This window comes from Podarcis liolepis (genome assembly GCF_965112155.1).
Source record: "Podarcis liolepis genome assembly, chromosome: 13".
Classification (NCBI taxonomy): Eukaryota; Metazoa; Chordata; class Lepidosauria; order Squamata; family Lacertidae; genus Podarcis; species Podarcis liolepis.
In genome coordinates this window covers 44,704,739-44,732,627 of record NC_139573.1, presented here as the reverse complement: position 1 = coordinate 44,732,627, position 27,889 = coordinate 44,704,739, and the positions used below count along the sequence as shown (strand labels likewise).

Here is a 27,889-nt window from a genome sequence, read left to right as displayed (position 1 = left end):
ATCATCCCTGGTTATTCTCACCCCTCCACCCCTCCCAAAATGAAGGTTAAAAATTACTGAAAATAAATTGTAGCTAGGAATCTATTTCCCGTAAAACACATGGTATCGTGAAGTGACAGTACTAGTACACTTTCTTCAGAACTCACAGGGCTATTAGGGTTTATAAATGTTCAGGGAGGGAGCTAGGGGATCATGAACTTTCCCCTCCCCTCCTCTTTCAATGCAGTGTCCTTCAACCTACCCCATTGTAACCATGATTGACTAACCAGGGGCACCCTTATTTCTGCTTATGGAACCCAGTATCAGATTTACAATGCTTAAGCTAGCGATGCATACATGCCAGCAAAAAATAGGTAGAAAAGTGGTCACAATCTGCTGTATGTTGTGAATGCAGGGACGGCAAAGGAAGCATTTCATAAATGTGCATCGGGGTATCTTCTGATTCCTATATTTTGCTTACTAAAAAATACTCAGCCCACCTGTCCTCTGATTTTTCAAAGTGACTCACAAGCTGACAAGGAACAGAACAGTGTCCTTTAAAATATTTTAGATGCCAGTGAAACACCAGATTGTAGCTGAGTACCTTTGAACTCTGCAAGCAGCAGGAACTGAGAAAACGGTTCCTGCTTCTTGTTGTCCCCATAGTGGATAAAGAGGGAATATGAGGCATGGTCTCTTCTGAGGATCTTGGTGTGTGTATAGTGAGAGAGAAGATAGTAACCAGAGCAGAAGCATTTTTTAAAACCAGCACTTGGAATTGCATCCGGAAACCAGTTGGGAAATTAGCTGTGTTCACAATTGATCGGCCCATTAGCCTTCATATTGTCCTATCTCTGTGACATAAGAAAAAGTTAAAGCTCCAGTTTTCTGTTGTGTAGTAGCTTCACGTCTGTGAAAACACCACTGTGGTATTTCCTTGTAGAGGAAAATAGCGTGTCTCATCATCATGGGCGCAATATGCAGCAAGGAAGGGTGTAAAAAGGTAAAGGGACCCCTGACCATTAGGTCCAGTCGTGCTCAACTCTGGGGTTGCGGCACTCATCTCGCTTTATTGCCCGAGGGAGCTGGCGTACAGCTTCCGGGTCATGTGGCCAGCATGACTAAGCCGCTTCTGGTGAAGCAGAGCAGCGCACGGAAACGCCGTTTACCTTCCCGCCGGAGCGGTACCTATTTATCTACTTGCACTTTGACGTGCTTTCGAACTGCTAGGTTGGCAGGAGCTGGGACCGAGCAACGGGATCTCACCCCGTTGCGGGGATTCGAACCGACAGTCTTCTGATCAGCAAGTCCTAGGCTCTGTGGTTTAACCCACAGCGCCAAGCAAGGTTGTAAATTGTAATAAATGAATGGCTGTTTTTGTAAGGTTCTTCTGTCTTTGTTCAGTGTGACTAGGAGGATATTGAGTGAAGCATTTAGGATTTGATAATATATTTTCATATATTTTCACTGCTATGTTTTCCAGCAATGCTATTGGCCCCTTGGTTGCCCTGTGGCTTATTTATGACAAGGGTGGCGTACTGCAAGAAGCTCCTACCCCCGTATGGCTGCTCCTTTATGGGGGCGTTGGCATCTGTGTGGGCCTCTGGGTCTGGGGGAGAAGAGTGATCCAAACCATGGGAAAAGACCTCACGCCCATCACGCCATCAAGGTACGTGCCCATCTCCTGCATCTAATTGCCCTGGCATCTCATGCTAGCTATGCCGTAGCATATGTGTGCCTAATGATTCCTGGTTTTGATCGGAGTAGTGATGTATGTAGCTTTCTCTTTAAACTAATGGCAATGTTGTTTGCATTGTTGAGGTCTAGTTGGGCAGAATAGCCTACCAATGTCTGAATAGCATAGAGAGGCATAAATTAGGAAATGGCAAAAATCGAAGTAGTTTTCCATGTGCTTTTGAATGATTAAAAAAAGAAACCAACCTGTGATTTTTTTATTTGCTTTTAATGCATACTAGACCTCTGCTGCTAACCTGTTTACTAATTGAGCATGATTTATTGGAATGTAGTATAGGTTGTCAGTAGCAGCGAGCTGCTCAGCTAATTTAATGTGGATGTGTGTGTCCAGTTTTTGTTATTCAGCAGCTCTTTGTTCTCTCACTTAATATAACTCAATGACCAAAGATCAGTCGGAGGGAACCGGTTGGAGACGATGCTGGTAAGACGTTGGCATGTTGCATGGTGTCAGCCCAGACTGATTGATTACCCTTTTTTTTAAGAAAGAGTGACTGTGAAGTGTTTTTTTTATGCTTCCTGCAGTGGATTCACTATTGAGTTGGCTTCGGCGTTCACAGTTGTGGTAGCTTCCAATATTGGACTTCCTGTCAGTACTACACACTGCAAGGTATGCCTTTGCCATGTGACTGCAGCCAGGCCGGTCTGGACTGTTCGTGTTTTAACTCTGCTGCCCAGATCAGTTTATAGCGGCATGATACCACAATGAGGAAATGCACACGTCCATTTCACACCCAAGAACTCTCCCCACCCCACCCGTCACTCCACTCATATGAATAGGCAGCCCTCAGGTTCCCTTCTTAGACATCTCACCCTTTTTTGCACATTGCGGAATCAGTATTTCCTCTCCCCCACAAACACTTGTTATCAGATTATTCCCTACGCATCCACATGGAATTCGGCAAAGTAGTATGTTCCCCGAAAGAGCAATCCATCAACCATTGGCCTTTTGCATTGCCCATTAATTTCAGAAGGCCTTGTGCAGAAGGAAAGATTGGCAGGGTTGCACACAAGGAACCGTCTAATCTCGATGTTTTCACGTGGTCATGGAACTGCACATGAGAACATTTAGGAATAATGACACCAGCCCAAATGTTTTAGAGTGTAGTAGGGGCGGATGGCCCGAGGCGTTTTGACGCCTGAGGCAAGAAATCCAAGTCTCGCCCGCCTACTGGAATTAAAATAGCGAACTAAAAATCTACATTGTGCTGCCCTTGACTGGTACACCAAAATTTGCTGCCATGCACGGTGGAGTTGGCCCTGAATAGCAGTAACTTTTTCCTCAGGTCATGCCATGTGAACGTTGATCTGCTGCACCCTTCTTTGTCCGGAGGTTCTGACACTGTTCATCGTTCATTCTTCTACTTTCCTGATGAATGCATGGCATGGGATTTCCTGTGTGTCGCTCTTACACTTCAAAATCTCCATCTGTCTTTTTTTTTTATTTCTTTACAGTGGATTTTGCATTGAAGTAATGTGTGCGCTAACCGTACTTGTAGCCTCAAATGTGGGTATTCCAATAAGCTCCACTCATTGCAAGGTATTGGAGTCTGCAGTGGTCACGTCGATTAAACACATGCTCAATCTTTAAAGAAAAAACAAAAACAAATAACAAGTGCTGATTCCCCCACATCCCATTTTGCCTTCATTAAGTAATATACTACCAAGCAAGTTTTAAAATTAAAAAAGCAATAATTAAAATATGGAAATTTAGTTATTTACAAAATTATACAAAACATGTGAGTTGCAAATTCCCCCCAAATGTTAGAATGTTGGGGAGGTTTTCTTTTTTTAAAAAAAAGAGAGCGAAAAGAAAAAGAATGTATATATTATATTATTACTCTTATTGCTGTTTATAAAACACATTGTAGTATTCATTTTGTAGTGTATTAACAAGCAACAGTCATCATCTTAACTTTTAGTTTTCTTGCTTCTATATAAACTTAAACTTCTTAGTATTAGCTTTCGACTAACAGTTTCATACATTTTATTTTCTTCCCCCAGATTTGCAGTTTCTCATATGTAACTTTCATGGATTGTGGTGTGCATAATTTTAGGAGCATACATCACAAGTCATTGAAATACAGAACCAAGCATTCATGTATCTGAAGGCAAATGGTATTTGATTTCAAGCCAATCGGAACTAGAAGGTCTATACAGATCGTAGCTTTTCAGTGATTAATCTGCTTTTCTAACCTGTATTCTCATCAAAACGTAGTCAGCTAAACTTTGATAATGTTTAGAAATGGGTTAACTGATGCCAGTGTCACTGATACCCTCTAAAAATCGGGGAAATTCATGAAACAAAACAGAGCATAAGTTGAATATTTTTAAAATTGGTGTTAAAATTAAATTGTGGTACTTTTCATATACATCACTATTCATGCTTTCAGACCTGCCCCCCCTTTATTTTAGCATATATCATATCTCTACCACTGCCCACTTTCCATTTCTCTTATTCTCCTCCCCCAAGTTCCTCCCCCCCAATCTCTTTAAAAAACACCCTAACAAATAAAAAGAGAGTCGCAGTGGGGTGACCAATCTGCTAGAAGGAAAATCCGTAGCAAGTAATGAGGTAGAAGAATAGACAAAATCTCTAGGAGCTGATAACAGTTCATGTATGAACATATCACTATTCTCCTTAAAGAAGATTGCAAAATACTGTAATATGAGGTCGAATTAAACAATGTTTTTAGATACCATGATTATAGTCACATGTCCATTACTTTCAGGGCTAGAAAAGTGTGCTACATGCCCCCTACAATTTCATAAGCAGAAGCCAACCCCATCCCCACAATCCAGGCAAAGATTCCATTTACAGAAGCCATCTGGACTGGCAATTGAATTTTACGTCCACATTGGTGACTGAACCGTGTTTTCTGCTGCACCTAAGAACAACAGGATAACTTAAACAGTCTTGGAAGGCTGCAGGGCACACAGACCTCTTGTCATCCTAAACATTATCACTGCTCACTCGCCACTTTGCCTGGTGCCTGCGCAGATAAATGTTCCAGTGTTGCTGCCCTAGTGTCAGCAGTCGTCATGTGAGCACAACCTTGCATTTTCACACATGATTCCTGCTGGTGGTGTAGGTCCTGTTCTGGAAAGGATCAGGTGAAACTTCCCCAGGCAAAATGAAGAACAAAGCATGTTCGTGACTATCCATTTTTATCTTATGGTCTAGGGGCAATGACTGACAAGGGGGAAAAGAAATTTATTACAGACGTTGAATGTTAGCCAGTAACTTCTTACTGTAACTATGATCAGACTTGTGGCTTTCAGAACTGATTTGATCAGAGATAGTCCTATGACTAACTCTTGGTTACTAAGTCTGAGCTATGCCATCAACACTAATTGGATAGAATTAATCCCTTGGAATGTTGCATCCTAGTAATTTATCTGACAATCCGTAAATCTCTAGAAAATTTTAACAGAGGTGGATATGCCTTTCTATTTGCACGGACTCTTCAGGAGGCAGAAGGAATAGACAAGTGAAGGAGCCATTATTCTGATATAGTTTTTATTTTTATATAGCTGCCATTGCCACTGTAACATATATGGGCCCTTCTTACATTAATTCAGCAGTGTTCAAATCTGTGGACAGTCATTACAGTAAGAAAATGTGGTTTTCCCTACCACATCCCTTTTGAGGAGGGCCATAGCTTAGTAGTAAGCACATGTGCTGCATCCAAGAGGTCCTTGATTTAGTCTCTGCCATTTCCAGCTAATCAGGATGCGGGTGACGCTGTGGGTTAAACCACAGAGCCTAGGACTTGCCGATCAGAAGGTCGGTGGTTCGAATCCCTGTGACGGGGTGAGCTCCCGTTGCTCGGTCCCTGCTCCTGCCAACCTAGCAGTTCAAAAGCATGACGTGCAAGTAGATAAATAGGTACCACTACAGCGGGAAGGTAAACGGTGTTTCCATGCGCTGCTCTGGTTCGCCAGAAGCAGCTTAGTCATGCTGGCCACATGACCCGGAAGCTGTACGCCGGCTTCCTCGGCCAATAAAGCGAGATGAGCACCGCAACCCCAGAGTCGGTCACGACTGGACCTAATGGTCAGGGGTCCCTTTACTATTTCCAGCTAAGAAAGATCTTGGGTAGTTGGGCTGAGAATTACTTCTTTCTGCTTGAGGTCTTGCTGGTTGCAGTCAAAGAAGGCCAGATGGACCAGTATCTGTTTTTAAGGCAGCTTCATATGTGTCACATATAGACTTCTAGTTATTTGGATGGGGGCAGGGGAGATTGGGAAGAGAACAACCAAATGTGTTGTTTCAGATAATTCTGTATGTTACTGTACCACTTACCGTATTTTTCGCCCTATAGGATGCACTTTTTCCCCTCCAAAAATGAAGGGGAAATGTGTGTGCGTCCTATGGAGCGAATGCAGGCTTTCGCTGAAGCCTGGAGAGCGAGAGGGGTCGGTGCGCACCAACCCCTCTCGCTCTCCAGGCTTCAGGAAGCTACCCGCAAGCCTTCAGAGCACGGCGGGAGTTCCCCCAGGCTCCGAAGGCTTGCGGGTAGCAGCCTGCAGCTCGAAGCCCAGGGAGCGCAGTGCCAACTCCCCGGGCTTTGGGCAGCTATCCGCAAGTCCTTGGAACTCTCCCCCAGCCCGCAAGCTCCAGGAGTGGCGGCAAGGCTACGCAACCTTGCCTCCGCTCCCGGACCTGTTCTGGGGGCTGGGGTCAGGGGAAGCTCGGGCTTCCCCCGCTGCAACCCCGCGGCTAAAAACGAAGCCGCGCGCAGCCTCTCCCGGCTGGAGAATTTGTGCGTGGCTAAAGAGGAAGCCAAGACAAGCGGGGTGGCTTCTTTGCTCTTGGGGCTGGGGGGGAAAAATAATTCCCCCCCTTTATTCCCCCCCCTAAAAACTAGGTGCGCCCTATGGTCTGGTGCGCCCTATGGAGCGAAAAATACGGTAATTTGGTGCACCTGATCAGTCAATTCCAGCCAACTCCAAACTTGCTTGGAAGGAAATACGAAGCCTTCTTATTTAGCGTCCTTCCTTTCACAAATGGCTTCCTCTTGCCTGCAGTATCTCTTCTCCAGATGCTCTCTGACAAGAGGAAGGCAGAACATGATAGTGTCTCAGTTGTACTCAGCCCTTAGGGAGAAATGTAGGGTCATAAGAGGAAAACCTTGGCAATACAAGAAAACAAACTGTGGACTTAATGGCACTTAGAAGGGAAATTGGGTTAAGCTGTTAAAAGAAATGGCAGTTGCTCACATAAGACAAATCACAGTCCATTATTTGAGATGTGAAAACATAGTTATCATTTTGAGCGAATATATTGTATTAGAAGCCTTCATCCAGAGAACAGCTTCAGGCAAGCCCTAAAATGGCAGTGATCAGAACAGGAAAAACACATACTTCTTCTATTTGCCAGAGTGATAGAAGATTTGTCAGCCCTTTTGGCATATCTGAGATAATGTACCAATAGCAGGGATGGAAGAACACTAGATTTGCAGCTTGCTAGAAAAAGAGCTCTTGCTCTTTCCAGGATGGGGCTCAAAGCTGGACAAAATATCTAAGCTCCAACCTCAAGCCATATGCTCTTCACTTATGGAATCCAGCTCTGCCACCGATTTCCTATATTCTGCCACATAATTAATTCCCACTTTCTGTGGCACAGGACATGGGTGACGCTGTGGGTTAAACCACAGAGCCTAGGACTTGCTGATCAGAAGGTCGGCGGTTCGAATCCCCGTGACGGGGTGAGCTCCCGTTCCTCAGTCCCTGCTCCTGCCAACCTAGCAGTTCGAAAGCACGTCAGAGTGCAAGTAGATAAATAGGTACCGCTCTGGCGGGAAGGTAAACGGCGTTTCTGTGCGCTGCTCTGGTTCACCAGAAGCAGCTTAGTCATGCTGGCCACGTGACCCAGAAGCTGTACTCCGGCTCCCTCGGCCAATAAAGCGAGATGAGCACCGCAACCCCAGAGTCGGCCATGACGGGATCTAATGGTCAGGGGTCCCTTTACCTTTACCTATGTCACATGTAGCAAACTTCTGGGCATTTTATTTGTTATAACTTGCTAGTTGTAGTTTTTGTTACTGAGTGGTGGATTTTTTGTTTTTTGTTTAAATTACCTTGTTGAGTTGCTTTGGAAATTGTTTGCCCTGAAAAGCAACATATATTACTTTAAATACATAAAACACGGTTGATTTTCTTATTTGTAATGGTTAGCCTTTCCTTTGAAAGGGGCATGGCTCAATAACTGCTATCACAGGCCTTAAATTAAGGAGAATGTCATGTAAAGCTAGAAATAATAAGAATAAGAACTGCCATGGAATCCAAATTATGCAAGGCACTAAAAGGCGTGTTTCCCTGTCCCATCCCAAATAGTTTTCAGTTTGTGTGATAAATTCATGTAGAGCTCTTCTCCTGTGTGAAAAGGAAGCAGGAATTCCAATTTCAGATAATTTGTAAATCTGGGCTTCAGCTGACTGGCATTGGTTTTGTCATAGATAGGGGTCCATAAATGTGTTTGCTGGTTGGTCAGCAGTTGCCACAAGTCTTTCTGGCAATTGTAAGTCCCTGGAATACCCAGTTCAAAGTGGGAGGCTTGCATTACAAAGAATATGGGAGGGGATGAGGCATGTCATTTTCACGCAACTCGTGAAACGGATTGATCTTGCTTAGTGCCAGGCTTTGGAGATACTTGGCGCATCTCCTGCTGCTTCCACGTGCCTCCAAAGCATGGTTTGGCTTGGCCCAGCCCTTCCCCTGAATCGCCTTACATGCCAGAGGGACGGTAGGGTGGTGGCGATCACAGATAATAGCTGGTTCCTAAAAGCAAACCCAAATTTATGGACCCCAGGTCATAAAGCATCTGTTGCCCATGTTAAGATGCCTTTAATTCTGATTCCCTTCTCAAACTTCCAAGGTTGGTTCTGTGGTGGCAGTTGGCTGGATACGCTCCAAGAAGGCTGTTGACTGGCACCTCTTCCGCAATATCTTTGTCGCCTGGTTTGTGACTGTCCCCGTGGCTGGCTTGTTCAGCGCTGCCGTCATGGCTCTCTTCATGTACGCCATCCTGCCGTACGTCTGACATCGCTGCTCCTTCCATGGAAGAAGGGGGTGCCTCTGAGATAAAAGAAGCAAAAGTCTCCCCTCCAGAGCGCAGAGCTCCCTATTTAAACCATGCAGTAAGAGCTAATCAGCAAGGATTTGTCGTCAGAATCTAACATCTGCTGTACATAACATCTGTGTCATTGGTGACATAACATGTGGTGCCGTTTTCTTATGTATTAAAGAAATATATATATATGCTTACAGTAGGTAACACTACCTTAAGTTATAAGTGAGGTGAAAATAATTGCCTAGAACTTAATCCCTAGTAAAACTTGTACATAATGTATCATTCAGTAGCCATTTTTTTAATCTTTTAAAAGAACCTGGGATGTGTTTGTCAGTTTGATAAATGATGAAGCAATCTGCAAAAAGATGAGATTCTTTTTTTGTAAAAAAAAAAAAAGTGCTGTTCAATGATACTGGAAGCAAAGTGCAGAAGTACATTGGCAAAAACTCGGTTCATATCATATTGTTGTGTATAATACTGTATGAACATTGAATTTGTAAATACTTACAAAAATGTAACTTTTTAATGGTGCATTTCCCTCATATATTTTGGATAAGAAAGTTTAGAAAGTACCAAAGAAGGGGGAATAGCTTGTCAGTATTATATTTGTCTATCTGTGTGCTGTTTCTCTCTCTCTCTCTCTCTCTCTCTCTCTCTCTCTCTCTCTCTCTCTCTCTCCTCACCCTGCAACCCATTTAACTTTCTAATTAAAGTTATTTTCTACCAGTCGGCCACCAGCAAAGCCAGGATAGTATCGCTCATGTTTTACTGTAACAGGTAAAGTGTCGTACTGCTACAGTCTTACGTAAAAAATATCACCCACAGAGGATTTTAGTAAAAGCTCAGCTTCGTTATGTGTCAAACCTCAAATCAAACAAGTATTTTCCACCCCTTGTATATAGGTCCAATTCTGCTCTCAAAACAGCCATCCGTCAGCAAGCTCAAGGGAGGGGGGAGATGGGGTTTCAGAAAGGTTTTGCATTGCTTTTCCTGATGCACCCAGTGTCAACGGTAACTATCTAGGATAGTTTGGGGTGCTAACCAACAGTGTTTGGTGGTTAAGATTTTTATACTACAGTTACCCTCATAACTGGAGGAGGAGTGAATACAAGAACCATTTCTGATCAAATGTGGAAGGAATCTAAGCTACAGCTCTCCCTGCCAGTTCAGTGCTCGCAGGGGAAGGAGCTGCAGTGTGGGTTCCTCTGCTGTCGCCTGGGACTTAGGACATTGCCAAGGGTGCCTGGGAAAAATCACATTGCGACTGCTTCGGAACTGCTAAAGGCAGTGTCCAATACTCAGAAACGTGTTGTCCCTTTTTGAAGAGGCATCCAAGTTCCAAGTCTGCCAGTTGTCATATGAAGACACTACTGAAGAGGCCTACAAGGTCTCTGGCCCTAGAACTGCAATTTGTCATAATTTGGTAGGTACACTGATGAACCCCCCCCCCCCATCTTTACTAGTATAAAGGGACCGTATCAACCTGGCAGACAGTGGTTTGAATCCAGTTCCTCTTGCTATGGGAACCTTGAGTATAGGTTTTTGGGAAGCCTTGTTGAAAGGAATCCGTGTTCTTGAGCCATTCCCATCTGTTTCCATTGAGCTCATAAATGAGCACTTCCCAGAGGATTTTGCTACTTGTAACGGTGTCCAGGTTGGGTTTACTGGAGTGGGCTTGAGGAGGTCATGCTTGGAGAATGTTGGGAGCCTAGGACTGTTGAAATGCTGCTAAAAAAAAATTCGATACATGAGCTTTCTTGGTACTCCATTGTGATCCTTTTTCATTGGTCATTCATTCTAAATTTATAATAAAATAATACATTGCCCTAGAACTGCTTTCTTGTTTCTTGTTGTTGTTTTTTTAAAGATACTGAACCATGTGTTTTTACTATTTACAACCTCCTAAGCTGTGGGCGCTTCCTAACTCAAAGCATTCCTTGCTTACTTTGCATTTGTTATAATCCTTTCATTTGCTTTCACTCTGTGTGAGTTCTTGTTTAGAAATTTGTAACAATGGCCTGGAAGGGGGGGGGGCACAGAGGAACACACCCATTGGCAAAGCCCAAATAAAGCCAAGCTCTGTGTAAAGCAAACAAAAACTTCCATTTATTTCACTTGGGACTGTTTGTCCCAGGATGAAGATCCCCTTATGAATTACCATAGCACTCTTTCGGTAGTAATCCCGTAATGAACATCTCATACATAAAAATGCAAATGAATGTGCTTCCATGAGCCTAGAGAAAGCGATGCTTGGACGCTACTGTCACAAGCACACTTGTGCAAAGGAAATCCAAGGAAAATATGTCCTCCTTATTCAAGACCCAGTGCTGCTGTGGTTCTTGGCTTTAAAACTCAACTCTGCATTGTTTTAACAACACAAAGCACCTGAACATTAACTCATGGCTCATGACAGGATGATATAACTCACTAATGACGCAACCAGCATAATTTAAACCCTTGGTGAACTTTGTACAACAATTTGAGAATGCTTCTCTGCTTGCACATAAAAAGGAGCATGTTCATAAAGCAAACAGATTCTTTCCAGTCTGGAACATAGTCCTTAAGGAGCTTGACAGCTTTTTGGTGTTTACAAAGTGCTCCATGAGCAGAGGATGAGATCAACCGACATATATTTGAACATTCAGTGTACCTTAAGTCTGTTGCAATTCCTGACCTGTGTGACTGTCCATGAGGAATATGAACAAAAGATGTGCTCCCTCTTTTTGGTGTGTTTAGGACAAAAGTGATCACTAGCAGGGGACTGGGTGCTGTTAACATGCTATCCGGTTATAGCCAACAGTCTTGGCCCCCTCAGCTGCCATGGCAACAGGAGTTTGCTTCATTGCAGTCAATGGGCATAGGTTGCCAACATCTTATCAATAGGCATTATATGTCTCAACAGCTGAAGGTGTGCTTGGCATCGAAGCAAACAAAGCCCTTGGCTTTCAATTCTGTTTATTGACTTGACCCCCACTTTAAATCCCGCTCCAAGCTTCTTCCCAGTAATGCCAGATATTCAAATAGCAGTGTATCATTTGCCTGGTGTGACTTTGAAAAGGCTGCACTCATGATTTATTTTTATTCATTTAGAAGCTTTGTAGCTTGCCTTTTCACACACGTGCGGAAGGTGGCTCACAGTGTCAAATATAAAAACGCAGTAAAAAGAAAAGCAGAGCAACTGCAAACCAGCGGCAGAAAAAAAGCAATCATGTTAAGAGTCTGATGGTCTTCACCTGTTGCCTCAAAGTAAGGTGCAAGACCTTGCCAGGGAGTGTGTCTTAGAGATAAGGTACCACTACTGAAAAGGCCCTGCGCCCATTTTGCCACCCACACACCTGGGGCAGTGCGTTCAGGATTTGGATAATGGCAGAAAGCTTGATTGTTTCAGTTATTGCAGCTACCAAAAAAAGCAGCAGAGCAAGGGAATATCAAACCATGCAGGTATCATTCCAGCATGCTGTGGTCTTGCAATAGAACTGCTTTGAAATGGACAAGAAACCAAATTAATGAATGTTAAAATGATGTTGGATTGAGGTGGTGGTTTCCAGCTGTAAAGGTTAAAAGAATATGGAAAAAAAATTGTTTTTTTCATAGATCAAAATTTAAGGTTATTATAATATATATTTAGATTAAAGATTAGGATGTAAGAAGGAGGGCAAGAAATTGCTGAATGAAATAAATTTGAATTGGAATACAAAAAAGGGAGGTATGAGGAGGTCCGGAAAATAAGTTAATGAAAGATAAGTGACATAAAGTTCGAATTGTTTTTAACATCTTTTTATTTTGTATTTTTTGTACTTTGTATTTTTTTCTTTTTTTCTTTTTCTTTTTCATTCTGTAATAATGTGAAAAGCTTAATAAATATTTATATAAAAAAAGAAATGGACAAGAAACCATCCTATTGGATGTGGCTTGCACAAAGATCACTTGATGGCTGGATATGTGAAGTTTGGTACCTAGATGTATAAATGGGCTTCAGTGAAGGACCCTGAGTATAAATTGTTGATGAAAGTGCTTTCTGTTGGGGGTCTAATGACATATAGGCAAAATTCTGAATGTTTCTGTACAATAAAATCACTCAGCAACATCGGCATCTAACAATTAAAATGCTGTTGTATAACATTCACGGATCCTCACTGTGTGTTGCAGAAACCTGGCTGCTAGTTTTCACATGCAGCATATGAGTTAGTAAAACTCTTTCCAGGCAGTTTTGCTATGCCATAATAAATTTGTTAGTCTTTAAAGTGTCACTGCAGTTCGTTTTTGCTGTAAAATATTAATGTGACCACTCCTGGTACCACTTCTGGTTAGTATTTGGGGAGAAGGTATCACACAATTGAATATTCAGCTATATAAACAACCTCTTGCCCATAGAAAGCTAAATATCTGGTAGAACTAGCCCAGCCCTTTCATTGATGTGGTAACTTCATATGAAGTTTCTTTCACGTAGAAGGATTCAGCTGTGCAATCTCCTACAGATAATGTTAACAGGTAACAGTCGTAGAACATTTTTACCACCGTATCCACATTTTCTTTTGGACATCTAGACTCGCGATTCGATTTCTATCTGGCTGTTGTTTGAACAAAGTGCTGTGTATTCAGCACCTCAGTTTAACTTGGCATTGTGCTATAATGCATCATAGCTTTGGCTGTGCTGCTTTGTCAACATGTCTAAATTCAGTTCAGCTTCTAAACTGATTTCTAGCAGATACATTTGAAGGTCAAGCTAGACGGTGATGGGCTTAGCTTCCTATGCTCCCCCACCATACCTCCTTGTGCTCTGTTTTTTCAGACCTTTTCCTCCCAATCTGGATAATTTTTGGTACTGTAAAAATTAAGCCTCCTGCCCCTGCTTAAGACACAAACAGAAAAGACATGTAAAGAACAAGGACAGTTGTCCCGTTGCATTTAGCTTGACTCTGAAAGATGTCTCTGAGGATTTGTCCACAAACTCTTGCACGGTGCATAATTTTGATGGAATCATTCTTGCAAAGTTGAAGGAGCATTTTTCTGTGCACTGTTATATAGAAGTACTTTTGATCTTGGCTCTTGATCCAGGATAGTTGGGTGAGAACATCCATTTCTTGGTCACAGGAGAGGAGAATAGGCAGCAAAGGATAACAACAACAACAACAACAACAACAACAACAATTTATTATTTATACCCCGCCCATCTGGCTGGGTTTCCCCAGCCACTCTGGGCGGCTTCCAAAAGAATATTAAAATACTGTGATACATCAAACATTAAAAGCTTCCCTAAACAGGGCTGCCTTCAGATGTCTTCTAAAAGTCTGGTAATTGTTGTTCTCTTTGACATCTGGTGGGAGGGCGTTCCACAGGGCGGGTGCCACTACCAAGAAGGCCCTCTGCCTGGTTCCCTGTAACTTTGCTTCTCGCAGCAAGGGAACCGCCAGAAGGCCCTCGGTGCTAGACCTCAGTGTCCGGGTAGAACGATGGAGGTGGAGACGCTCCTTCAGGTATACTGGACCGAGGCTGTTTAGGGCTTTAAAGGTCAGCACCAACACTTTGAATTGTGCTCGGAAACGTACTGGGAGCCATCTGAAGACGAGAGCATGAACTTTGCATCTGAGGGGGTCGTGACATCCAGGAACCACATTCTGACATGTGCTAGGCCCTTATAGGGCAATCATGTAACGTTCTGCATTTTCTGCTGTTGCAATCCCCCCCTCGGTTCTGGGAGAGGCCTGGATCAATCATTTCCTGTCTGCAGTTTGGAACTTCATGGGCAAGCTGAACTTTCCATGTATCTGCAGAAGCAGCTGAATAACTTGTAGCTTAAACAGACTTCTCACCTCTAGGTCAACTTGTCCCTTCTGATAAATGTGATCTGTCTTTTCCACCTGGGCGAAGCCTTTTGCTGTGTCACCGAGGCATATAAATCTCTGCTAATCTCTTGATTCATAGTATGGCTTTCCTTAATTTTAATGCCAATGTGTTGCTGCAAGAGTGAAGCCTTCAGGCTGCAGAGACAGAACCAGGAGGAACCTCTAGATTTAAAGGCATAAATTCCCCCCAGTGAGCTACAGGAACAGCTGCCTCACTTGAAACAAGCACATGGTGTGTAACCGTATCTGCAGTAGGAAAATGTTATGCAGAAATAGCATTGGGGTAGATGTTTCTAAACAATGTCGCCGCTTCTAGAGTTACAGTCCTGCCTAACTTGCACTAATGTGCGGCCAGTCATGGGACGCTCACAGGAACTGTTCTGGTGTGTACAAAATTAAGAACAAAGCTCCGGCTTACCCAGAGCTTAGCTCCGGCAGATGCCGCTGCTAAAAATAAACCAACCCTTCATGATCCGAAATAATATAATATTACCAGCATGTTTGCACTCTTTGGCCCCATGAGGGATTGCGGGGTCACTGGGTTTCTCAATTTAGATCCCCCTGGGCCAAATAAGTGTTCAAATATCATCGTCTCATGCCGCTTCTATGAAACGCAGAGAAATGGATTTTGAGCTAAGACTCTGCAATTCCACAAAGGAGCATGAGCAAAGAATTTAGAAGCCGAGCAGAAAACTTTTGATTTTGTGCAGCAGCAGCTTGTTGTTGTTTAGCCGTTTAGTTGTGTCCGACTCTTGGTGACCCCATGGACCAGAGCACGCCAGGCACTCCTGTCTTCCACTGCCTCCCGCAGTTTGGTCAAACTCATGCTGGTAGCTTCGAGAACACTGCCCAACCATCTCGTCCTCTGTCGTCCCCTTCTCCTTGTGCCCTCCATCTTTCCCAACATCAGGGTCTTTTCCAGGGAGTCTTCTCTTCTCATGAGGTGGCCAAAGTATTGGAGCCTCAGCTTCAGGATCTGTCCTTCCAGTGAGCACTCAGGGCTGATTTCCTTCAGAATGGAGATGTTTGATCTTCTTGCAGTCCATGGGACTCTCAAGAGTCTCCTCCAGCACCAGAATTCAAAAGCATCAATTCTTCGGCGATCAGCCACCTTATGCCGGTTAAATAACTTGTTTGGATTCTGTGCTACCCACCACACAGCAACATCTAAAGCACAACCATAGCTGCAGAGGGGGGAAGAGAGGGAACATCATAACAGCAGCCGTTCCCACCGCATTCCTAGCAATTCTGTCACCAACCACCAGCCATAAGGCCATTCACTGACAACGCCCCTACATTTACCCATCCACGGAGGGTACAAATAACATGAAGCAATGGCAGGAACGTCAAACAGAAGCTCAATCCGATCTATACTCTCTTCCATCCACGATGCAAGGTGTGCTGCTACAAAGATCCCACACTGGTTCCCGGTAGACCTGAAGGAGAGTCTCCAACCCCATCGTTCAGCCCAGACACTGAGATCCAGTGCTAAGGGCCTTCTGGCGGTTCCCTCACTACGAGAAGTGAAGTTACAGGGAACCAGGCAGAGGGCCTTCTTGGTAGTGGCGCCCGCCCTGTGGAACACCCTCCCATCAGATGTCAAGGAAATAAACAACTATCTGACTTTTAGAAGACATCTGAAGGCGGCCCTGTTCAGGAAATTTTTAATGTTTGATTGTATTATGATGATGATGATGATGATGATGATGATGATGATGATGCTAGGACCTGCCCAGAGTGGGTGGGGTATAAATAATAAATTGTTGTTGTTGTTGTTATAATAGCAAAGCAGTGCCACAGCTCATGGGTCAATTGAACATGAAGCTAAGCCTGCAGCCCAAGGCAACCGCAGGATTCCCTCCTTTGGCCAGAGAACTAGCCAGACACAGACAGATGGAGTCGCATCCCAGTATTAGAGTAACCAAGCAGTTCTATAGCTCAGGAGGTCTGCCCATATTATATTATTATTATACATACTGTATTTTTCTGTATATAAGACGCCCCCATGTATAAGATGGCCCCAATTTTTTTAAACCCAAAATTAAGAAAATGCACTATGCGCTATCTCTGTATAAGACGACCCCTTATTTTAAACTTCAAAAATTTAGGGAAAATATAGTCTTACACACGGAAAAATACAGTATATATTTATTTATACCTCGCCTTTTTCCCTGGCAGGGGCTCAAGGCGGCTTACAGATAAAAATAAGAACGACCGAAAACGTAGGGGGGGAAATATCATTATAAAGCAAACAGTGTTAGAATTAAAGCTCTACCCTACAGTAAATTGACTGCATGGGGCAAAGTGATGGGAATTTGGCTGTGAGAGCTGGTGAACTGACCCAGATAAACGAATCCTCAATTGGGAAAACCCTAGCAGAATGGGAGACTTGAAACCTTCTCTCTCCTAAATGAAAACCGGGAGTTGGGGGAATTATAGTTCATCCTTTGTAGATGCCCACACCTCTACAACTTTTCACAGTTGCGGATGAGATTTGAGCAAGGGCATGTGGTGGACTTGCAAAGAGGTAAAGGCTTTCTGGGAAATGGTATATAATGAGTTAAAGAAAGTGTTTGAAAACACTTTTGTTAAAAAACCAGAAGCCTTTCTATTGGGGATAGTGGGTGAAAAGATACCGAGGGAAGATAAAAAACTGTTTATGCATGCAACAACTGTGGTAAGAATTATTTTAGCCCCAACATGGAAACAGCAAGAAGTACCAACAAAAAAAGAGTGGCAGATGAAGATGATGGACTTTGCAGAACTGGCGAAGCCGACAGGAAAAATCCGATCAAGTATTCCAAAAAGACTGGAGTAAATTCATCCGATATCTGAAAGATCATTGTAAACAATTAACATCCCTAGCAGGGTTGTCTGAAGACTTGTAATGAGAAATTTTCTATATCTATCTATCATCTATCTATCTATCTATCTATCTATCTATCTATCTATCTATCTACCTATCAACTATCATCTATCTATTTTTGAGATATTCTGTAATGAGTGTAATTAGAATTGGAAAATGTCTAAATTGCAATGATATAAAAGTTAATTTTGAAAGCCACGAGGCTTTCATGTAAGGTTACTGAGGTAAACCAGTGTTGCTGTGAGGGAAAGACTCGTAGCCTCTTAACAGTTGAGTTTGGCTAATCTAACTGGTCACGTTCCAGAATACCGCTGAACAGCACACCACACTTGAGTTGCACAACATGACTCCTGTTTTTTTCCTGCCCGCGCTCTACCTTAAGTAACCTGCAGCTAATGACTTAACATTCTTCAACTCCTTTGGCCGCAGTCCACTAATACCCAGCTTAAGCCTTGCTGCTTATTTTCAAAGTGCCTAAGCAGCTCCTCTTTTCTCTAGCAGCAGCAGCATCTCCCAGCCCACATACCAAACCGTTATAGTGCATTTCCAAAGTGTGGCTCGTTCCCTGGAAGTTAAAACTGAGAATCGCTGCAGACTTTGACATTATGGAGCATGTTGGGCGCCGTTGCTGCCTTGCCTCAGAGTGCAAGTAGCAGCCAGAGGCAGGACCAGTCCCCAAGCCTGCATCTCAGTCCCCAAATGGAGAAGGAAAAAAAGGAAGGAAAAATGACTGTAGTTTTCTGTGTATTTTTTGGGGGGGGGGCTGAAGGAGCATCTCCACCCCCATCGTTCTACCCGGACACTGAGGTCCAGCGCCGAGGGCCTTCTGGCAGTTCCCTCACTGTGGAAAGCCAAGTTACAGGGAACCAGGCAGAGGGCCTTTTCGGTGGTGGCACCCGCCCTGTGGAACGCTCTCCCACCAGATGTCAAGGAGAACAACAACTACCATACTTTTAGAAGACATCTGAAGGCAGCCCTGTTTAGGGAAACTTTTAATGTTTGATGCATAACTGTATTTTAATATTTTGTTGGAAGCCGCCCAGAGTGGAGGCCCGGCCAAATGGGCGGGGTATAAATATATTATTATTATTATTATTATTATTATTATTATTATTATTTCAGAAAATGGGGGGAGATGGCAAACAATTATTGAGCTTTTTGGAGGTAGGATTGTCCAGAGGTGTTGAGCTTTTGGGGGGCGGGGATTACTGAGGGTTGCTGAGCTTTTTTTAGGAGGAAATGCCGAAAATCGCTCACCCACACATGTCGCAAAATCAAGTTTTTATGGATGCAATAATGGAATACTGAATGGTATAGTTTTTGTTAAATATGCAGGGATTTATGATACGCAAAATGAACCAGGAGAAGGAGAAGAAGGGAAGTCATTGATATTTTAAAGATGCTCAAATGAATATTTTAAATTGTAAAACAGAAAATTTAATAAAAATTATATATGTAAACAATAAATATAAATGTGTATATCAGGCTAGAGTTATACCCATGATATCAGCCAGTCATCCATTTATCAAACAGGCAAGACTGAGTGAAAGAATGTCCAGTTTCTCCCCTTCCCCATCCAAGAGAAGATCCACCACTTATTATTGTTCCTGCTCACCTTTTAAGGAAGAAATTAGCATCCCTCCCTGGGAAGAGAGCTCAGTACAGCACATGCCATGGATTCAAGAAAGGAGATTCCAACTAAACATCCGGAAGATCTTTCCTTTTTTAAATAAAATAAAATAAAATAAATATTTTTATTAAATATTTCTCATTTTACAAAAATACTTGCCTTGCCTCTTTATTTTCAAGTTGTGTTTCCTACAGATCAGTTTCGTTTGCTGTCAGACGTTAATCTGGAAGATCTTTCTGACGATAAGAGCTGTTTGACAGTGTTGGAGGTGTGGTGGGAGTAATGGCGACATGTATCATATGTGGTGGACATGTGGGAAGATCAAAGTGTTCTGGGGCTTAATTTACGAGGAGTTGAAAAAAAATGTTTGGAATAACTTTTTTTAAAAGACCAGAGGCATTTCTGTTAAGCATTGTTGGCAGGGACATCTCAAAGGCCTTTAGGGAGGTACAGTGGTGCCTCGCAAGACGAAAAGGATCCGTTCCGCGAGTCTCTTCGTCTTGCGGTTTTTTCGTCTTGTGAAGCAAGCCCATTAGCGGCTTAGCGGATTAGCGCTATTAGCGGCTTAGCGGCTTAGCGGATCAGCTGTTAAGTGGCTTAGTGGATCAGCTGTTAAGCGGCTTAGCGGCTTAGCGATCAGCTGATAAGCGGCTTAGCGGCTTGGGAAAAGGGGGGGGGAGGAAAAAAACCCCGCAGGAACTCGCAAGACATTTTCGTCTTGCGAAGCAAGCCCATAGGAAATTCGTTTTGCGAAGCACCTCCAAAACGGAAAACCCTTTCGTCTAGCGGGTTTTCCGTCTTGTGAGGCATTCGTCTTGCGGGGCACCACTGTATTCTTATATGCAACAGCCCCAGCTTGGCAAAGGGGTGGAAGCAACAGGAAGCCCCGACAATAACGAACTGGCATTACAAGCTACAAGAATTTGCTGAAATGGCGCAGTTAACAAATACCCTGAGAGGCAATTCAAAAGAAAAATTTATGGGAAAATGGGATAGATATAAAACATAAGTTCAAAAATACAGTAAAGGTTCGCTATCTATGCTAGCATTTGACTGACGTTGGAGTGAGACGGAGTTGTGAAATAAGACTAAGAGCACATATTGATATAGGAATGTATTAGATAATATGTAAAGAAATATACAATAATAAGAGTACATTCATTTGTAAAAAAGGAATATACAATGGGAAAGACAGGAAGTCTAGTGTGTTGGTATGTATATGATTTTGGGGGGAAATTGTTTTTGGTTTTTTCCTTTGTTCTTTGTTTCATTTTCTTTCTAGGTATATAAAATTTGTATATAATTTTTGTATACAGTGGTACCTCGGGTTACATACGCTTCAGGTTACATACGCTTCAGGTTACAGAATCCGCTAACCCAGAAATAGTACCTTGGGTTAAGAACTTTGCTTCAGGTTGAAAACAGAAATCGTGCTCCGGCGGCGCAGCAGCAGCGGGAGGCCCCATCAGCTAAAGTGGTGCTTCAGGTTAAGATCAGTTTCAGGTTAAGAATGGACCTCCGGAACGAATTAAGTACTTAACCCGAGGTACCACTGTGCATGTTGGAAATTATATTATAGTAAGTCCTATAATGTAATATGACAACCTTTACCGATGTAATACAGTGGTGCCCCGCAAGACGAATGCCTCGCAAGACGGAAAACCTGCTAGACGAAAGGGTTTTCCGTTTTGGAGGTGCTTCGCAAAACGAATTTCCTATGGGCTTGCTTCGCAAGACGACAATGCCTTGCGAGTTCCTGCGGGGTTTTTTTTTCCTTTCCCCCCCTTTTCTAAGCCGCTAAGCCGCTTATCAGCTGATCCAATCAGCAGATAAGCCGCTAAAAGCCGCTAATAGTGCTAATAGCGCTAATCTGCTAATCCGTCAATGGACTTGCTTCGCAAGACGAAAAAACCGCTAGACGAAGAGAATCACAGAACGGATTCTTCTCGTCTTCCGAGGCACCACTGTATAAGAATGTTAACAAATAAATAAAATGCAAATTCAAAAGAAGAAAGAAAAAGAGCTGTTTGACAGTTGAATGGACTCCTTCGCAAGGTGGTGGAATCTCTTTCATTGGAGGTTTGTAAGAAGTGGTTGGATGGCCCACTGCCATGGATGCTTTAGCTGAGATTTCTGCATTGCAGGAGGCTCGACAAGATGACCAACTACAATTCTGTGATTCTTTGTAGATCATAGCTGTCAACTTACAGATTTGAAAATAAGGGACCAGCAGCCTTGAAAATAAGGGATCAGCAGCCAAAATAAGGGATTTTCAGAGCACAGGTATGTTCAACTTCTGAGCCCCTCCGAGCCAACGGCAGAAAGCCCAGCCAGCAGCCAAACGACGCCTCAAGCGGTGGTTCCCACAGCGCAGCAACCCGGCAAAGGGGAAGCAGCAAGGAAAACCACCATCACCTCTATGCTGGGAAGCGCTGAGCAAAGGTGAGTCCCCAGGCAACGCGGCTGATTTGATCGGCACAAGGCATGCAAGCTCCACCCCCCAGTCGTTCTCAGACTCCTTATTGGGTGAGCAACGCAGCCAAGCAACACAGTTGGAGCCTCCCTCCTCCCTGGCCGGCAGGGAGGGAGAGAGAGGAGCTGCTTCCTTTGAAACCCGGGAAATTTAAGGGACATCATCAATAAGGGACAGCAGCGGGGCACGGCGCTAGGATAAGGGAGTTTCCCGCCAAATAAGGGACGGTTGACAGCTATGTTGTAGATGTTCCCTGGCATGTCTCTTTTAGAAGCTTTTTAGGTAGCAGGATTAGAGAACATCCCTTTCAAGGTCCCGAAGAACTGCCGCCAGCCAGCAGACAATACTCAGAGAGAGGAACCAATGGTGTGACTCATATGGCAGCTTCCTATTTTCTTAATGCACTCTCAGGTTTTCATAACATGCTCTCAATTTACATTAATGAAAAGTGTGTTTAAAAATGGGTTTCATGGAGCAGAATAAATCACCCAAGAACCCAAGATGCCTTGGTTCAGTGGAAACGCTCATCAATTCAGGAAATATCTGGTTTCATTTTTACTGGACCTTTTAAAAAACCCTGAACCATGCATGCTGTCATCTTCTATTTTAAAAATAACTTATCCATGCTGAGCTTTCAAGCTCAGTGTTTTCCAGAGAGGGAGAGAGAGCTTATTGAGGAAATTAAATTATTTTGACAGTCTAATGCTAGGAAAAGCTTATGAAGTGAGGGCTAACTTTATTTGGGGGTCATAAGAACTGGCAGGGGAACAAAGAGATGGTTTGTTTTTGTTTTCAATTTTTATTTATTATTTTCAGGTTTATACATTTCAACAATTTTACAGTCATTTTAGCATTTCCAAACTTGACTTCCTTCCCCCTCTTCCTGTGGTCCCTTGAATTTATTTTGAATAACTTCTGCATATCCAAATTAACTTAATTTGTTCATTATCCATCTACTTTAAATATATATTCTTATGAAACTGCAGGTTATTACAATAATCCTGCCAATATTCTTATTTGTTTACAATTTGTCTGCAAATATTCAATAAACCATTTCCATTATTTTATAAAAAGTTTGTTGTCTTGATTTCTTATTCTTCCGGTAAGTTTCACAATTTCTGCATATTCCGTAAGTTTTTGTATCCATTCTTCCTTTGCTGGGACTTCTGCTTCTTTCCATTTTGGGGCAAGTAACATTTTTGCCACTGTAGTCGCATACAGGAATAAATCTCTATACAATTTAGGTAGTTCTGTCTCTATAATTCCCAAAAGAAAAACTTCTTTTTTTTTTTGCCAACGCTATTTTTCAATTCATTATATATCATTTACCAGTAAGCTTTCACCTTACTACAAGACCACCACATGTGATAAAAAGAACCTTCTTTCTCTTTACATTTCCAACAATTATTTGATTCAGATTTATACATTTTTGCCACTTTACTCGGTGTTAGGTACCATCGATATATCATTTTCATATCATTTTCTGTTAGACCATAACATGCTGTAAATTTTATATCCATATTCCACAATCGTTCCCCTGCTGCCATTTCTATATTATGACTGATATCTATTGCTCAGTGTTTCAGTGAGGATTTTACTTGCACATCCTTTGTCTCCCTCCCATTGCAATAATACCTTATACATTTTAGACAGCACTTTTACATTACATTACAACAGGTCTCTCTCCAGTTGTGATATTTGTTCCCCAAATTCTCGGAGGAGGATGGTTTGTTATGATTCTGCCAGAGTTGATCAGTAAGGCCGGAATCATAAGTTACCAGGATGGTAGCTTTATCGAAGGTCACACCCATATCGCACGTGAAAGAATCCTGGGAATCGTATTGTGAGGGACAAACTACATTTCCCAGGATTTTTTTTTTTGGGGGGGGGGAGCCCATTTAAATGTGTGTTGAATTTGTTTAAAATATATGGTATTGATGATCAGCAAACTTTTTCAGCAGGGGGCCGGTCCACTGTCCCTCAGACCTTGTGGGGGGCTGGACTACCATATTTTTCACTCCATAGGACACACTTTTTTCCTCCTATAAAGCAAGGGGAAATGTGAGTGCGTCTTATGGAGTGAATGGCGCTGCGCAGAGAGGGAGAACTGCGCAGCGACCCTTCAGCCACGTGCATGCCTGGAAGCCGGAGGAGGAACAGAAGGGTCTCCTTCTGTTCCTCCTCCAGCTTCGCAGCGAGGCGCCTGTCTTGCGAAGCCGGAGAAAGAACAGAAGGGTCTCCTTCTGTTCCTTCTCCAGCTTTGCTTGAAGGGCACTGCGCAGTTCTCCCTCTCTGCGCAGCGCCTCTCCTTCACAGGAGATGCACTGCGCAGAGAGGGAGAACAGCGCAGCGCCCCTTCAGCCACGCGCCTGCCCTGGCTTCTGCCTTCATCCTGCTGCCCTGAAGAGGCTTGGCGCGGATATCCCAGAAGCCAAAACAGCCACATCCCTCTTGCTGTTCTGGCTTCTGGGTTTCAAAATATATTTTTTTCTTGTTTTCCCCTCACCCAAACTGGGTGCATCTTATCATCTGGTGCGTCCTATAGAGCGAAAAATACGGTATATATATATATATATATATATATATATATATATATATATATGCAGGTTTTGGTGTCTTCGGGTGTCTTCCCGTGTAAGAGTTGGGGTGTCTAGGCGACGTTTCGACGAGGTCTCACTCGTCATCTTCAGGCTGGTGCTTTCGGCTTCTTGTTACTGGAACAGAGCAGGATCTCAGTGTTTGAGTTCGAGGGGGTGTGGTGTATAGCCTCCAACGTTCTGGGCAGAGAGGAAGTTCCCAGGTTAGTGTGCCTTTTCTTCTTTTGTTCCTTAATTACTTGAGGGATATCTTGAGTGATTTCTTGAGTGATATTCTGAGTACCACTTAGGTGGGTCATTAAGTGTGGATTAGTTGCTAAAGCTTTCGTGTCTTGACCTCTTGAGCTTGTGAAGAGTTTTTCTGAGAAGATGGCTGTACTGCACTTAGTTGTGCTCTGGCTTGGCTTCGTGTATAGGGGCGAGCTGTGGTTTTGTGCCCTGTGCCAGCCAGATCTGTGTAGGGATTGCAGGGGGGTGCAGCATCCGGAGGTGCCACTATGGTTTGGCTACTGGATGGTGTCTGTAATTTATCTGTGGAGAGGGTCTGGGTTTGGGTCTGGTGTGGTTGATTGGTGATGGCGTTCTGTGTGCCTCTGGTTCTGGTGTCGGTTTTTGTGGGGAGGGCTAATTTCCAGATGTCTGGCAGGCGGGACGTGTCGTCACGCTTGTTCATGTTGTGAGGGTGTTTCTCTATCTCGATGGCTTCCATGATTATTCTCTTGTGGTGATGTTCCATGTTAAAGAGCAATTTGGAATCTGCAAAATTAATTTCGTGTCCTGTTTCTTTCATGTGTTGGAAAAGAGAGGAAGTTTTTTCTTCTTTTTTGATGGCATTCTTGTGTTCTGCGATACGTGCATTTATTCGTCTGTTTGTTTGTCCAATGTACGTGGCTGGGCAGACTTTGCAGGGTATTTCATAGACCCCTTGGTTTTCCAACTGGATTTTATCTTTGGGGTTTCTGAGGATATTGGCTATTTTTTGGTTGGTGCAAAAGGCTGTTTTGATATTGTGTTTATGGAGGATTTTGCTAATTTTATCTGTAGTGCCCTTGATATAAGGAAGGAGGGCCATGCCATTGTTTTCTTCTGTGTCTTGGTTTTTTGGGGGTGTTTCTTTTTGGATTCTTTTTGGATTTGAACACCCCCCAAAAACCAAGACACAGAAGAAAACAATGGCATGGCCCTCCTTCCTTATATCAAGGGCACTACAGATAAAATTAGCAAAATCCTCCATAAACACAATATCAAAACAGCCTTTTGCACCAACCAAAAAATAGCCAATATCCTCAGAAACCCCAAAGATAAAATCCAGTTGGAAAACCAAGGGGTCTATGAAATACCCTGCAAAGTCTGCCCAGCCACGTACATTGGACAAACAAACAGACGAATAAATGCACGTATCGCAGAACACAAGAATGCCGTCAAAAAAGAAGAAAAAACTTCCTCTCTTTTCCAACACATGAAAGAAACAGGACACGAAATTAATTTTGCAGATTCCAAATTGCTCTTTAACATGGAACATCACCACAAGAGAATAATCATGGAAGCCATCGAGATAGAGAAACACCCTCACAACATGAACAAGCGTGACGACACGTCCCGCCTGCCAGACATCTGGAAATTAGCCCTCCCCACAAAAACCGACACCAGAACCAGAGGCACACAGAACGCCATCACCAATCAACCACACCAGACCCAAACCCAGACCCTCTCCACAGATAAATTACAGACACCATCCAGTAGCCAAACCATAGTGGCACCTCCGGATGCTGCACCCCCCTGCAATCCCTACACAGATCTGGCTGGCACAGGGCACAAAACCACAGCTCGCCCCTATACACGAAGCCAAGCCAGAGCACAACTAAGTGCAGTACAGCCATCTTCTCAGAAAAACTCTTCACAAGCTCAAGAGGTCAAGACACGAAAGCTTTAGCAACTAATCCACACTTAATGACCCACCTAAGTGGTACTCAGAATATCACTCAAGAAATCACTCAAGATATCCCTCAAGTAATTAAGGAACAAAAGAAGAAAAGGCACACTAACCTGGGAACTTCCTCTCTGCCCAGAACGTTGGAGGCTATACACCACACCCCCTCAACAGTATTTATAGGAACTCAAACACTGAGATCCTGCTCTGTTCCAGTAACAAGAAGCCGAAAGCACCAGCCTGAAGATGACGAGTGAGACCTCGTCGAAACGTCGCCTAGACACCCCAACTCTTACACGGGAAGACACCCGAAGACACCAAAACCTGCATTCCTGTACCCGTGAAAATCTACGAAAGCAAATATATATATATATATATATATATATATATATATATATATATGGGAAAATGAATGAATTCCTGTGCCCCACATATAACCCAGAGATGCATTTTAAATAAAAGCACAATTCTACTCATGTATAAACACACTGATTCCCGGACCGTCTGCGGGCCGGATTTAGAAAGCGATTGGGCCGGATCCTGCCCCCGGGCTTTAGTTTGCCTACCCATGGTCTGGATGGTGTCCCTAACTAGGAACGACATTCACCCTTTCAAGTTACAAGGTACAGTGGTGCCTCGCAAGACGAAATTAATCCGTTCCGCGAGTCTCTTCGTCTTGCGGTTTTTTCGTCTTGCGAAGCACGGCTATTAGCGGCTTAGCGGCTATTAGCAGCTTAGCGGCTTAGCAGCTATTAACAGCTTAGCGGCTTAGCGGCTATTAACGGCTTAGCGGCTTTAAGAAAAAGGAAACAAACTCGTAAGAACTCGCAAGACGTTTCGTCTTGCGAAGCAAGCCCATAGGGAAATTCGTCTTGCGGAACGACTCAAAAAACGGAAAACCCTTTCGTCTAGCGAGTTTTTCGTCTTGCGATGCATTCGTCTTGCGAGGTACCACTGTAAGGAAGTCTGAGCTGGGCAATGGGAAGCTGTCTGAGGGAAGCCACCAGCCAGGAACCATGGGACAAAGCTAGCAGTTGGGACAGAAGAGTCCCCAGGATAAGGTTACCAACAACAAATTTATTAAATTTGTGAGGTCCATGCCTTTACACAAAATACCATAAAACATTATTAAAAGATAAACAATAAGATTATAAAAGTAAGCTAAAATTCATGTCATGCTGTCCCAGCAAGGAAACTACCCAATAAACCCCACCATTCAGGGAAGAAGATACAACAACAGGTTAGGAGAGCAATGGGAGGGACCTCACCGTTTCATCCAGGAACCATACCCTAGTTTTCATAGCCTTCACCACAAAGACCGCTACCACGTGAGAAATCCGTGGATCAGCATCCACCAGTAAAAACTTTACTTGGTCCTCAGAGTTGACTATTGATTTGGGAATAGTTTGTAACATCGCATCCCTGAAGGCCGAATAGATGGGACAATACAACATGTAATGTATGAGATCCTCTTTGGTTCTCATATAACAAGGACATATACGCTGCTCTACTGGGATTTTTGCATATCTGCCTGACAGATAGGCCGTAGGAATGGTTTGAAAACGGGCCATGGTAAAGGCTCTCCGAAGAGTGGGATTGGTGATATTCGCCAAGTAATTGGCGCAGATTTTGACTGCTTTCAGTCGGGGAAACCAGTGGGAGGACCCTGGGATCTGTATTTTTGTGGTATCTAACAGAGCGTCTCTCTCCAGGAGAGAGGTTACCAGATTTCCCCTTTTCC

General features: G+C 43.4%; 1 protein-coding gene across 17 annotated transcripts in view; it reads left to right on the top strand.

The window, feature by feature from the left end:
• The window catches only part of SLC20A2 (solute carrier family 20 member 2), a 97,245-nt gene extending 86,607 nt beyond the window's left edge, over positions 1-10,638 (top strand). For 5 of the 17 annotated variants that reach the window (XM_083469797.1, XM_083469790.1, XM_083469800.1 and 2 more), the window contains exons 9-11: positions 1,463-1,648; positions 2,257-2,341; positions 8,612-10,638. In XM_083469797.1, the coding sequence (XP_083325923.1) occupies positions 1,463-1,648; positions 2,257-2,341; positions 8,612-8,776 (436 nt within the window). In that variant the 3' untranslated portion in view covers positions 8,777-10,638. Of the gene's footprint in view, positions 1-1,462; positions 1,649-2,256; positions 2,342-3,186; positions 3,272-8,611 lie in introns of all 17 variants that reach the window. The other 12 variants (XM_083469803.1, XM_083469801.1, XM_083469802.1 and 9 more) reach the window with 5 other exon arrangements.
• Positions 10,639-27,889: the final 17,251 nt, after the last annotated feature.